The following is a 13,940-nucleotide window of genomic DNA, read 5'->3' as shown; positions in this document are numbered from 1 at the left end:
ACTTAAAAATTAGGCTTTGATGATGAAAACGGGCATTAGTGTCTCGGTCTCTTGTCCCAGTATCTTGTTTCGGTCTCTTGTCTCAGTCTCGGCTCAGTCTCTTATCTCGGTCTCCTGTTTCAGTCTCTTATCTTGGTCTCTTGTCTCGGTCTCTTGTCTCAGTCTCTTGTCGCAGTCTCTTCTTTTATTCTTTTTTCTCGGTCTCCTGTGTCAGTATCTTGTCTCGGTCTCCTATTTCAGTCTCTTGTCTCGGTCTCTTGTCTCTGTCACTATACGAGCTGCTGCCTTAAGGAATGTGGATGCGGGTAGGAATGAAATGAAACTCACATAATAATATCAATCGCCAGTGTATTAGGTCTGCCGGTAGTAGTGCGGCGCCACCTCGAGCAGCCACGCCTCCTGGGTCACCGTCAGTTCACGCATGAACGTCTTGTCGCCGGCGCTTTGGACGCTGGCGAATACCCTGGAGATGATGTCATCAGCATCATCATCTACTTGACTTATGCCCGTTTTCACCATCAATCCCTAATTTTTAAGTGACCCCTATGACAATTAATTCTTAAGTGACCCCTATGACAATTATTTGTTACCATAGGGGTCACTTAAAAAGTAGGAATTGATGGTGAAAACGGGCATTACACTTTTACAGTTGCGGTCTCCCGTCTCGGTCTAGTTTTGGTCTCTTGACGTAGTCTCTTGTCTAAGTCTCTTATCTCGGTCTCTTGTGTCAGTCTCTTGTCTCAGTCTCCTTGCCAGTCTGTTGTCTTGGTCTCTTGTTCCGGTCTCTTATCGCAGTCTCGTCTCAGTCTCTTGTCTCAGTCTCTTGTCTTGGTCTGTTGTCTCAGTCTCTTGTATTAGTCCCTTGTCTCAGTCTCTTATCGCAGTCTCTTGTCTCGGTCTCTTGTCTCGGTCTTTTATCTCAGTCTCTTGTCTAGGTCTAGTCTCGGTCTCATGACGTAGTCTCTTGTCGCAGTCTCTTGTCGCAGTCTCCTGTCTCAGTCTCTTATCTCAGTCTCTTGTCTTTGTCTCTTGTCTCTGCCACTATACGAGCTGCCTTAAGGAATGCGGGTAGGAATGAAATGAAACTCACATAATAATATCAATCGCCAGTGTATTAGGTCTGCCGGTAGTAGTGCGGCGCCACCTCGAGCAGCCACGCCTCCTGGGTCACCGTCAGTTCACGCATCAACGTCTTGTCGCCGGCGCTTTGGACGCTGGCGAATACCACCCTGGGAACAAATGGTATGGATTTATTTATCACTAGCAACCCGCCCCTGCTTCGCACAGGTACAAATTACACTTAAAAACCGTCCTCTTGAATCACTCTATCTTTAAAAAAAACCGCATCAAAATCTGTTGCGTAGTTTTAAAGATAAGGGACAGACAGTGAGCGCGTTTAAAAATGTGTGAAAATTTTAGTTTTTGAACGTTTCCCGCTAGGGGCGCTGTACAATCCGTCATACATAATGTCATTTTTGATGAAAAAACACACTCAGCCCTCAGAAAGCGACTTTCATACTATGTAATGATGTTTGTCACTTATTATCCGCTTTGCATCGGAGGGAAGTGGAACCTGAACTTCGAACTCCTCTTATGTTCTTCTGATTAAAATGAAGACCACACGGGAAAAACAAAGAATGTCAAAAAACTACAATTAAGAGAAAAACAGTTTTTAAAGTCAAATGACAGTCTAACTTTTTCCCTGAGTCAAACTTTTACCTTCACTGGTTGGGTTATTGGCGGTCAAGCTGTAGATCCTGGCTACACAGGAGTTACAGCGGTGGGAACGAGAGGTGGGAAATAGTGCCGTCACTGTCACTCACCATTTGGGCTGTTATGTAGCGTGGCGCCTCTGAGGCCGCGATACTCGCAGGTGGTGCTGAGGTAGGTCGCTTGCGGGAGCCTGACAGGCTACACTCGAGTGTTAGTGACTGTGACTCACCACTTGGGCTGTTGTGTGTGGTAGAGACAGCTATCGGGGCTGATGTGTAGCGTGGCGCCTCTGAGGCCGCGATACTCTAGGTAGGTCGCTTGCGGGAGCCTGACAGGCTACACTCGAGTGATAGTGACGTCACTCACCACTTGGGCTGTTGTGTGTGGTAGAGACAGCTGTCGGGGCTGATGTGTAGCGTGGCGCCTCTGAGGCCGCGATACTCTAGGTAGGTCGCTTGCGGGAGCCTGACAGGCTACACTCGAGTGATAGTGACGTCACTCACCACTTGGGCTGTTGTGTGTGGTAGAGACAGCTGTCGGGGCTGATGTGTAGCGTGGCGCCTCGGAGGCCGCGATACTCGCCGGTCGTGCTGAGGTAGGCCGCTTGAGGGAACAGGCCTGACAGGACGCATTTCATCACGCGAATGGTTTTATCTGGAAATATAAACAGGGTAAATCTAGACTGCATCTCACTTAACACCAGGTGCGATTGGGGTCAAATACCTGCCTTGTTATGAATTAAAAAAATTAAAGGACAGGAGCCAAAAAATATGAGACATGTAAAGGCTCCATAAAAGCCAAATTTTATGATTTTCAAATCATAATTTAATTAGAAAAAGCAATTACTTTTTTTTTTTATTAATTGGTCAATTGAAGCAGTCTTAATGATGTATCCTCATGCTCGATGGACCGATGACCTCCAGGGTTTATCCTCCTGATTGCTACTGGATACAAATTCTTCTGTCAAATCTTTCAAGTCAATTACTGGTAGAACAACTGAGGTGGGAGTACTACAATGTCAAAAATCACCTTTTTCTATGCTTTTAAAGTATAAAACCAATGATATTTGTATGCCCCACGTTTAGAACCACCATGTATTCTAATAGGGAACCCATCAAACCTCAAGCGGTCGCCATAATGACACGTAACAATGAGGGCTATCGTTTTTATACTTAACAGTTGGCACCCCTGGCGATTGACAGGACCTTACTCTACAGTGGCGCCATCTTGATGAGTGCAAATGCGATAGTCCTCCTACCACTTTAGCGCTCACCAGTTGGTGCCACTGTCTTCGCTACTAGCAAGTGACGGGACCTTACTCTACAGTGGCGCTAACTGGTGAGCGCTAAAACGATAGCCCTCATTGATTAACGCCCGCATTCACAAACATTACTATGAGGTCTCACAGTGCGCGTGGACGCACAGGGTGACACACGAACCAATCACAGAGCTCTATTCAACGCTGTGCGTTTGATTTGCTGCTTTACTTAAGCAAGCATCGTTTGTGAATACGGGCGTAAGTTCACCTAACGTAAACTCATGGTAAGCACACTGAATGTATTGTTGCAATGGTTGTATTGTAGCCTGGATTTAAAATTACAAAAAATTTAATAATAATTGATGATTTTTATTGAAATAGTATGTTACCTAATCCCAGATCTGGCTGTTCGAAGGTCTTGTTTTTCAATTGGAATTTATTTTTGACTAGTTTCTCTAAGCTGCATCGGATCTCACAGGCCTGGAATAAAGAAGGATATAGAATAGAAGTTAATAATTGACCCTTTTTTAAACTTTCTTCAACAGAACGAAATGTATGCGAGAAAAATCGCAGTCAGAAAAAAATCAATAAGAAATGACTTTTACTAGTTTATTCACCTATTTTGATATAAATGATTAATCCATACTATTTTTAACTTTATCACACTCTTTTTATTAGAACTTCTTTGTAACAAAATATGTATTCAATACTGTTTAATTGGTAGTAATGTTTTCTCTTATGTTGATAGCATGTGAAAGAAATAAAACACAGTCGTTGCAAAAATCTACGTTTGTTTAAATAGGTCCAGAAAAAATAACAATGTGAACTTTCTTGTTCAAATTTTGTATTGATGTGATGCGTTCATTTGACCTAACAGCTCAGGCCGCTGGATGCGGCAAATCTATATTATAAGTGCGAAAGTACCTGTCTGTGTCGCTTTCACGCCTAAACCACTGGACCGATTTTGGTGAAATTTGACATAGAGATAGTTTGAGTCCCGGGAAATGACATAGGATAGTTTTTATCCCGGTTTTTGAAACAGGGACGCGCGCGATAATGTTTTTCTGTGACAGACAAAACTCCACGCGGGCGAAGCCGCGAGCGGAAAGCTAGTTCTTAAATAAAGCAAAAGACATAAATTATTGTTTAACTAACCTTCTCCATAACCCTGTAATTGACATACATCTTCCTGCACCAGTCTTTGCACGCCTTTCTCGCGCGTCTTTCGTCCGGCTGCGCGTCTCTCACTTTCACGAACGCGTCGTACACATTCAGGTACATTATTATGTCGCCTTCTGCTACCTGCAAAACAAATTAAACGTAAATTAAATACTCATAAATTCAAGTCCCAATTTCCAACTAGAAAGAATAATTTTGTATTAAAAAACTCATTTATTTATGCAAGTAGGCTTTAAAAAATCAATTTTATATAAAACCTTTTTCGACTTTTTTAAGCTTCAATGGAAATAAACGCTATGTTATTTTTTCTATAATTGTTCAATTTATTAATTAAGCTGTATTATTTGTTAAAAACGCATGCTATCATGTTTCTTGTTACTATCTACAGTCACTCTCCCTATCAGTGTGTGCGTGTGACTTGTATTTCGATTACCTTGTTATTCTTCTTTTTTGTGTTATAATATGACTATACGCCAATAACTTATGTCTATCGATTTTTCGAAATCGATAAGATTTCCAATTGGCCAAACTCTATAGCTATCAAACTCGAAACGTCACATAGATCATCAAAGGTGAAAAAGACTATAGACAGGCCGGTTCATCTCCGCGAGTTTACATCGAAAACAAAACACGCACGATGGCCCACCTACAGGATACTATTCGACAAGGCCTCACATACAAGCGAACATTGACTCACGCACGCGTATTCTTGTGTATGAGGGAAGAAAATAAAGAAAATGGTGTACTAAATATTGTGCAGTATTTAACTGCCTGAATAATAATAAAAACACAGAATGTACTTTTTTAAGTTGCCTCAAGACACTGAGAGGTAAATAAGTAGTTAATATTATTCATGATAATTCATGCTAAATCATGTATTTCCTCCGCCATTTTCCGCAGTTTGGCACCTCACGTCACATCATTTTACCGAAGTCAGCCCTATATAGTTCCAAAATACTGGACTGTCCTATCGATGACATTGACAGTGGGGCGCCACCGTCAATACCGGATCGCTGGTTCCGATTTTTGCCATGTTGGAAACCATATAGTTGAACGATGGTAGCGCCCCCCTGTCATTGAGTTTGGCGGGACAGTTCAGCGTGGGTCATCTATAGCTTCGGCGCAGTGCCGATCACTGACGTTTGTCAACAAAATGGTGCTTGACTCTTGAGACAAGCTAAATTACACCATATTGTTAATGACATTGAGCATACATTTTTTTAATACCTTCGCGAAGTAAAACTTCTGTACATAGTACTTATTATTATTCTGTGCTATAGAGCCGTATAAAATACCTCAAAGTTGTTCCTCCTCGCCATCCTAGCCGCGATATTCTCTTTGCCAGTACCTCCTTTAGCGAACGCGCTGTCTACCTGCAGCATAGCCGCTATGGACAGAGCCTCGTCTATGCACCCGAATTCGCCTGCGAAAATAAAAGAATATTTAAAATCATCTTGTTTTATAACGGCAACACAATCGGAAACCTAATGAGTAGTGTCCTAAACCTAATGTGTAGGTTTCGTTTTCGGTTGAGTTTCGGTAAAAACACGAGTTTCGGTTTAGTTTCGTTTTCGGCGGCAAACTTGCCGAAACTACGACCGAAACCGAATGTGCATTCGGGAGTTTCCGCGCTGTTATCGGTCATGTTCGGCGCGTTGAATGAGTGAATTATTTATTTATTTATTTCTCTCACAACATATTAGGAAAAACATTTCGTATAATGTATCTTTAACAGATATATTAGATTATCATTGTGAAAGCTGGTGCCTATTGTAGATTTTAAGAAAATCTGTATTACAGATTTTGATGATGATGATGATTATGAATCCATTCAGAGTCAATGTCGTGATTCGCTCGCTTGTTTGTTTGCTGTTAGTTTTGTTTTGTTGCGGTGGCGAGTTTTCGAGTGATTTGTTTTGAATTTGGTAAGTTTTATCTCGTTTTATGTCGTTATAACATAAGAGCGGGTAGTAAACATAAAAAAAAATATTCAATATGACTGATAAAAGTATAATCAAGTTTAATCTAACCAATAATTTTTTTTTGGGTTCGCAAATGCTATACGTAAACAAACATTAGTTAGGTAGTTAGTAATAGTAATGACTATAGTGCATTTCATGGTGATAATATTATGGATTCAGAGTTTCAAAGTTCATTTTAGTATTTATCACCAAGGTATCCAAGTGGCAGTAGTGGCAGTAGGTACCGACAGTAGATACTAACTTACGTACTACCAATTTTGTTTTGAGAAATTATTAAGGTAAAAGACCCGACCATGGGACGGGTTATGTAGATGTCCTGAATAATGCGAGTAATTAAAAAAAATGTAGACTATAAATCCTTCTTTTTCTTTTTTAATACATAATTTGACACCTTTTAGAGTAAAAAGGCGCTTTATAAGTTAAATTTTAATGCAATTTAAATTCAAATTCAAAATATGAGCCTTGTAAGGAAGTTTCGGTTTCGGTTTCGGTTTCGGCCGAAATAGACACCGTTGCCGAAATTCGTTTTCGGTTTCGGTTTCGGTCGTAAAACTAGTTTCGGTCGGACACTACTAATGAGACACATTTATGATTTATGTTACGAGATTTTTCCATATAATAGGAAGATAATTATTTAGATTTTAAGACAACAGTTTTTTTGCCAATCCAAAGAACATTCCACTTATACCTTTTGCATAGCAAAATAATACTTATTGCAACTGTATAAGATGGCTCATTGATTAAATTGATGTACATTCAAACTATTATGGCCATCACAAAAAATTCAAGTCGACTACAAATTGAAGACATACAACACCCAGACCTGTCCGTTTTATTTATGTAAAACATACAAGCACATTCACTTACAACATGTTGTAAAAGTAAAAAGTATAGTCCATGGTCTGATTTATTTATAGCTATTCTATAGTCTATGGAATCTCTCTGTATGTGGAATTTCGTAATGGCGACTACGAGTATAAGTCTTAAAGGCAGATCATCTTTTATTTATTAAAACATGGCTCCAGCGGTGGCTTTTGGGACATTAATAACAGAAGGAGACATTTGTGTCAACTGTCAATTCTTTTTATACTTTTTATAGAGCAGTTTTTTGAGTCAATTTTAATTTATTAATTCACACTCACCACTGTTACAAAGCATCTTCGCACACATAGGACTCAAAGGCAACTCGGCCATAAGCACTCCGATATCTGTGGTCAAATCCCCATGCTTGTCTATGGCCTTCAGAGCGTATAACGTTTCTAGACCAGAGAGAAGACTTTTGGCTGGTGGTGGCGTGGGGAATGTGAACCTGAAAGTTAAAAATAAAGCAAATAAACAATGTATTTATTTGCTTGGAATATATTAATTGTTTTAGTGACTGTTGGAGATTTGGAAAACACACAGTAGTGTTGCCGATCTATAGTCGACTATCGATAGTCTATCGATAGCCGAACTATCGCAAGACTATCGATAGTATCGATACTATCGATAGCTCAAAACGAGGCAATACTATTGAATATGTGCAATACTATCGATAGTATTGTTGCTCGTGAAGAATAAACTATCGCTAGTATCGATACTATTCAGATAATTTTACTATCGATAGTTCGGCAACACTAACACACAGCAAAGGGGTAAAAGTCATCCGTTCATTCTCAAATTAAAGAAAATAATGCAAAGATTCTCTTAAGATCCGTATCGATGTGTCAATGTCAAATCTTGTTTTTTAGGGTTCCGTACCAAAAGGGTACCTACTAACTTTTTCTTTTTTTCGTTTACAAATACATTAATAAAGGTGCATGGTAGCAATCCCGTTAATAATTATTATTTTAGGGTGGGTTGCACCATCTTACTATAACTTTGACAAACGTCAAATCTGTCAAATTCCATACAAAAAACAGCAGATATAGTTACGGTTAAAGTTAGATGGTGCAACTGAGCCTATTGGCACCTGTCAGGAACGGAACCTGTACTTACCGCAGTAAATTATGGATACCCAAGGCTTTCAGCTGCAACAGGACAGAGGATAAGTCGCTCCTGGATATTTCTGGCGGCACGCACGGCGGTAACTTGTCGTATTCCTCTTCTGTGTATAACCTGGAAATACATTAATATAACGTTAGCGTCTTGAATAAAAATAAGTTGGCTAGTGATGGCTTTTTAAAATCTGGAAAGCTTTGCAAAAAAATTATGCATTTTATTGTGTTAAACAGTTGCCTAGTTACGTTTAAAAATGGGCAATATTTCTTACTGAAGCCTGGTCCGTGAGCACGTAGAATTTTGTCCAATGACCCCAAGCTACCCATCCTTATCGCTCGCGCGTAATTATATTGCTGTCGCGACTGTGGGACGGGCGCCCGCAGTGAGTGTGCGAGCGTGACAGCAACATAATTACGTGCGAGCGACAAGGATGGGCAGCTTGGGGTCATTGGACAAAATTCTACGTGCTCACGGACCAGGCTTTAGCTATACCCGCGACTTCGTACGCGTAAATAGAATATTTTTTCCTGATTTAGCAACGTTTTTCTTTACTGAGTTTTATTAGTTTTTACTACCACCTCTATTTTCTGTAGAGTGATTTTATAATATAAAATTATGTAAAAGACTTCCTTGATAAGGCTATCCAACACAAAAATATTTTTTCAAATCGGAGTAGTTCCTGAGTTTAGCGCGTTCAAGCAAACCAACCAACTCTTCAGCTATATAATATTAGTTGCCAGTTGCCATACGTTATACGATATTCAGCCTTAGGGTGGTTATGGTTATTCCTGATCGAACTCCGTTAGAGTGGCGTGACACACACCGAAATTATTTTGCAAGCGCAACTTTAAGGCCTTATAACTTCTCTATTTGTAGAGATATTTTCATATTAAAAACTTCTCCAAAGTTGGAGAAGTTTCTAGGTCTAGGTCCTAGAGCATTTCCCGCGACTGGTCCTGCCCGCTGCGTGGTGTCGTATCTTGTCTTTTTCTCGCTCTCTTTCTCTCTCCCTTTCTCTATCTCCCTCCCTCTCTCTCTTACAACTCACCTGTAGTCATGCGCGTCTGGTCCTGCCCCCTGCGTGGCGTTGTTTCTTGTCTTTCTCTCTCTATCTCTCACTCTCTCTCTAACAAATTACCTGTAGCACTTCCCGCTTATAGTCCTGTTTCCTGCGTGGCGTTGTGTCTTGTCTCTTTCTCCCCCTCTCTCTTTATTTCTCTCTAGCAACTCGCCTGTAGCACTTACTTCCCGCTTATAATCCTGCCCATTGCGTGGCGTTTTTCCTGCTCTCTATCTCTCTCTCTCTCTCTCTCTCTCTCTCTCTCCCTCTCTCTCTCTCTCTCTCCCTCTCCTTTTCTTTTATTCATCTCTCGCTCTCTCTTTAGCAACTCGCCTGTAGTAATATCCGCGATTGGTCCTGGCCTGCTTCGTGGCATTGATCCCGGTCTCTCTCCCTCTATCTACTCCCTCTCCCTCCCTATCTATCTATCTCTAGCGACTCACCTGTAACACTTCCCTCGTGCAGTCCTGCCCGCGCGTCCCGCGCGCTGCGTGGCGTTGTTCTTGGATATTGGCGCCACGCTTATGCTGGCAACACCTACGTCCGGAGAGAAGTGAGGCAGCTTGTGGAACCCATTGTCTAGCACTGACTGACCCACTGACGCTCGCGGTCTCTTGCATCGGTCTCTGGTCTCCCACTCTCGGTCTCTTTCTCTCTCTCTCTAACGACTCACCGGCCGCGACTGGTCTTGCCCTCTTGTGTTGTCATTTCTTGTCTCTTTCTCTCCCTATCCCTCTGTCTTTATCTCTCTTTAGTAACTAGTCTGTAGTACTTTCCGCTTATAGTGCTGCTTCCTGCGTGGCGTTGTGTCTTGTCTCTTTCTCCCCCTCTCTCTTTATTTCTCTCTAGCAACTCACCTGTAGCACTCCCCGCTTATAGTCCTGCCCGTTGCTTGACGTTGTTCCTGCTCTCTCCCTCTCATTCTCTCTCCTTCCCTCTCTTTCTTTCTCTCTCTCTATATCTCTTTAGCAACTCGCCTGTAGTACTTCCCGCAACTGCTCCTACTGCGTTGCGTTGTTTCTTGTCTCTCTTTCTCCCTTCCCCTCTCTCTTCTTCTTCTTTCTCCCTCTCTCCCTATCTATCTATCTCTAGCGACTCACCTGTAACACTTCCCTCGCGCAGTCCTGCCCGCGCGTCCCGCGCGCTGTGTCGCGTTGTTCTTGGATATTGGCGCCACGCTTATGCTGGCTACACCTACGTCCGGAGAGAAGTGAGGCAGCTTGTGGAATCTAGCTTTGAAAGTAGCGCTCGCGGTCTCTTGCATCGGTCTCTGGTCTCCCACTCTCGGTCTCTCTCTCTCTAACGACTCACCTGTCACGACTAGTCTTGCCCCCTGCGTGGCGTTGTTTCTTGTCTCTCTATCAGAGTGAGGCAGCTTGTGAAACCCGCAGTCTAGCCCTGAGAGTAGCGGTCGCGGTCTCTAGTCTCTCACTCTCTTTCTCTCTCACTCTCTCTCTTTCTTTCTCACTCTCTTTTTCTCTCTCACTCTCTCTTTCTCTCTCACTCTCTCTTTCTGTCTTTCCCACTGTTTCCCTCACTCTATTTTTCGCTAGGAACTTGTCCATAGTACTTCCCGCGACTGGTCCTGCTGCTGCGTGGTGTCGTTTCTTACTCCCTACCTCTCTCACTATAGCAACTCCCCTGTAGCACTTCCCGCTTAAAATACTGCTTCCTGCGTGGCGTTGTTTCTTGTCTCTCTCTCTCCATACCACCTCTTTCTTTGTCTCTCTCTCTCTCTCTCTCCCTACCACCTCTCTCTCTTATCTTGCCCTCTATCTACAACTCACCTGTAGCACTTCCCTCGTGCAGTCCTGCCCGCGCGTCCCGCGCGCTGCGTGGCGTTGTTCTTGGCTATTGGAGCCACGCTCACAGTCGCCACGCCCGCGCTTGGAGAGAAGTGAGGCAACTTGTGGAAACCGCAGTCTGTCACTGAGAGTAGCTGTGTCTTGTGTCGGTCTCTTGTCGCGGTCTTTAGTGTCAGTCTCTCGTCTCGGTCTCTAATTTCTCACTCTATCCCCCTCTTTCTTTTTCTCTCTCCCTCTCTCTCTATCTAGCAACGTACCTGTAACACGCCGCGAGTCTTTCATCTCTTTCGCTAGTCTCGGTCCTAGTCTCTCGCTTTCTATCCCCCTCTTTCTCTCTCTCTCCCTCTCTCTCTATCTAGCAACGCACCTGTAACACTTGCCGCGACTGGTCCTGCCCCCTTATGTTGTCGTTTCTTGTCTCTTTCTCTCCCTACCTCTCTATCTCAAGAAACTCGCCTGTAGCACTTCCCGCGACTGGTCTTGCCCGCTGCGTGTATTTCTCTCTCTGTCTCTCTCTCTCTCCCTCTCTCTTTCTCTCTCTCTATCTCTCTCTAGCAACTCGCTTGTAGCACTTACTTTCCGCTTATAGTCCTGCTCGTTGCGTGTCGTTTTTCCTGCCCTCTCTCTCTCCCTCTCTCTCTCCCTACCTCTTTAGCAACTAGCTGTAGCATTCACCGCTTATAGTTCTGCTCCCTTCGTGTTTGTTCCCGGTCTCTGTCCCCCTTTCTCTTCTTCCTCTCTCTCCCCCTATCTATCTATCTCTAGCGACTCACCTGTAGCACTTCCCTCGCGCAGTCCTGCCCGCGCGTCCCGCGCGCTGCGTGGCGTTGTTCTTGGCTATTGGCGCCACGCTCACAGTCGCCACGCCCACGCTTGGAGAGAAGTGAGGCAGCTTGTGGAACCCGCAGTCTGTCACTGAGAGTAGCTGTGTCTTATGTCGGTCTCTTGTCTCGGTCACTTGACTCGGTCTCTTGTAGTGGTCTCTAGTCTCAGTTTTTAGTCTCGGTATGAAGTTTCGGTATCAAGTTGCGATCTTTGGTCTCTCGCTTTCTATCCCCCTCTTTCTTTCTCTCTCTCCCTCTCTCTTTCACTTCTCCCTCTCTCTTTTTCTCTCTTTAGCATCTCACCTGTAGTAGCGTTCCTCGCTTATAGTCCTGCTTCCTGCGTGGCGTTATTTCTTGTGTCCTTCTCCCCCTCTCTCTTTATTTCTCTCTAGCAACTCGCCTGTAACACTTACTTTCCGCTTATAGTCCTGCCCGTTGCGTGGCGTTGTTCCCGGTCGCTCTGCCCCTCTCTCTTCTCCCTTTCTCTCTCTCCCTCCCCCCTCTCTCTTCTCCCTTTCTCCCTATCTATCTATCTCTAATGACTCACCTGTAGCACTTCCCCTTTTGCAGTCCTGTCCATTTTGGAGTTGTCGGGCCTCTCGCCCCCTCTCTCTTATCCCTTTCTGTCTCTCTCCCTTCCTCTCTATCTATCTCTCTCTCCCTACCTCTCTAACTATAGCAACTCGCCTGTAGCATTTCCCGCGACTGGCCTTGCCCGCTGCGTGTTTCTTTCTCTCTATCTCCCTCTCTCTTTCTCTTTCTCTATCTCTCTTTAACAACTCGCCTGTAGCACTCCCCGCTTATAGTCCTGCTCCCTTCGTGTTTGTTCCCCGTCTCTGTCCCCCTTTCTCTTCTCTCTCTTCCTCTCTCTCTATATCTATCTCTAGCGACTCACCTGTAGCACTTCCCTCGTGCAGTCCTGCCCGCGCGTCCCGCGCGCTGCGTGGCGTTGTTCTTGGCTATTGGAGCCACGCTCACAGTCGCCACGCCCACGCTTGGAGAGAAGTGAGGTAACTTGTGGAACCCGCAGTCTGTCACTGAAAGTAGCTCTGTCTTATGTCGGTCTCTTGTCGCGGTCTTAGTGTCAGTCTCTCGTTTCGGTCTCTAATTTCTCACTCTATCCCCCTCTTTCTTTTTCTCTCTCCCTCTCTCTCTATCTAGAAAAGCACCTGTAACACGCCGCGAGTCTCTTATCTCGGTCGCTAGTCTCGGTCCTAGTCTCTCGCTTTCTATCCCCCTCTTTCTTTCTCTCTCTCTCTCTCTCTCTCAAACAACTCACCTGTAGGAGCATTTCTCGCTTGTAGTCCTGCTTCCTGCGTGGTCATTGTTTCTTGTCTCTCCCCCNTATCTTTGTCTCTCTCTCTCTTCCCTATCTATAGCGACTCACCTGTAGCACTTCCCCTTTTGCAGTCCTGTCCATTTTGGAGTTGTCGGGCCTCTCGTCCCCTCTCTCTTCTCCCTTTCTGTCTCTCTCCCTCCCTCTCTATCTATCTCTCTCTCTCTCCCTATCCATCTATCTCTAGCGACTCACCTGTAACACTTCCCTCGCGCAGTCCTGCCCGCGCGTCCCGCGCGCTGCGTGGCGTTGTTCTTGGCTATTGGAGCCACGCTCACAGTCGCCACGCCCACGCTTGGAGAGAAGTGAGGCAGCTTGTGGAACCCGCAGTCTGTCACTGAGAGTAGCTGTGTCTTATGTCGGTCTCTTGAGTCGGTTTCTAGTGTCAGTATCTTATCTCGGTCGCTAGTCTCGGTACTAGTCTCTCGCTTTCTATCCCCTTTTTCTTTTTCTCTCTCCCTCTCTCTCTATCTAGCAACGCACCTGTAACTTGCCGCGACTGGTCATAACCCCGGCATGAAGTTGTTTCATGTCTCTCTATCTCTCTCTCTAACAAATTATCTGTAGCACTCCCCGCTTATAGTCCTGCCCGTTGCTTGACGTTGTTCCTGCTCTCTCCCTCTCATTCCCTCTTTCTCTCTTTCACTTCTCCCTCTCTCTTTTGCTCTCTTTAGCATCTCACCTGTAGTAGCGTTCCTCGCTTATAGTCCTGCTTCCTGCGTGGCGTTGTTTCTTATCTCTGTCTCTCCCTACCACCTCTCTCTTTGTCTTGCTCTTAATCTACTATCACCTGTAGCACTTCC

General features: G+C 44.2%; 1 protein-coding gene across 1 annotated transcript; it reads right to left on the bottom strand.

Annotated features, from left to right (window-relative positions):
* Positions 1–331: 331 nt before the first annotated feature.
* On the bottom strand, positions 332–10,637 carry LOC114365200 (probable ATP-dependent RNA helicase DHX35). Its single transcript, XM_028321721.1, has 9 exons — positions 10,273–10,637; positions 8,110–8,229; positions 7,275–7,441; positions 5,446–5,573; positions 4,127–4,273; positions 3,361–3,451; positions 2,217–2,367; positions 1,091–1,229; positions 332–463 (listed from the first exon to the last, which is right to left on the bottom strand). The coding sequence occupies exons 1-8, from the start codon at positions 10,434–10,436 to the stop codon at positions 1,115–1,117; spliced, it is 1,083 nt and encodes a 360-aa protein (XP_028177522.1). The 5' UTR covers positions 10,437–10,637; the 3' UTR covers positions 332–463; positions 1,091–1,114.
* Positions 10,638–13,940: the final 3,303 nt, after the last annotated feature.

This window comes from Ostrinia furnacalis, unplaced genomic scaffold (assembly GCF_004193835.3).
Source record: "Ostrinia furnacalis isolate ACB-3 unplaced genomic scaffold, ASM419383v2 OfSCF7566, whole genome shotgun sequence".
NCBI classification, from domain to species: domain Eukaryota; kingdom Metazoa; phylum Arthropoda; class Insecta; order Lepidoptera; family Crambidae; genus Ostrinia; species Ostrinia furnacalis.
This window is presented reverse-complemented; position numbering and strand designations above follow the sequence as displayed.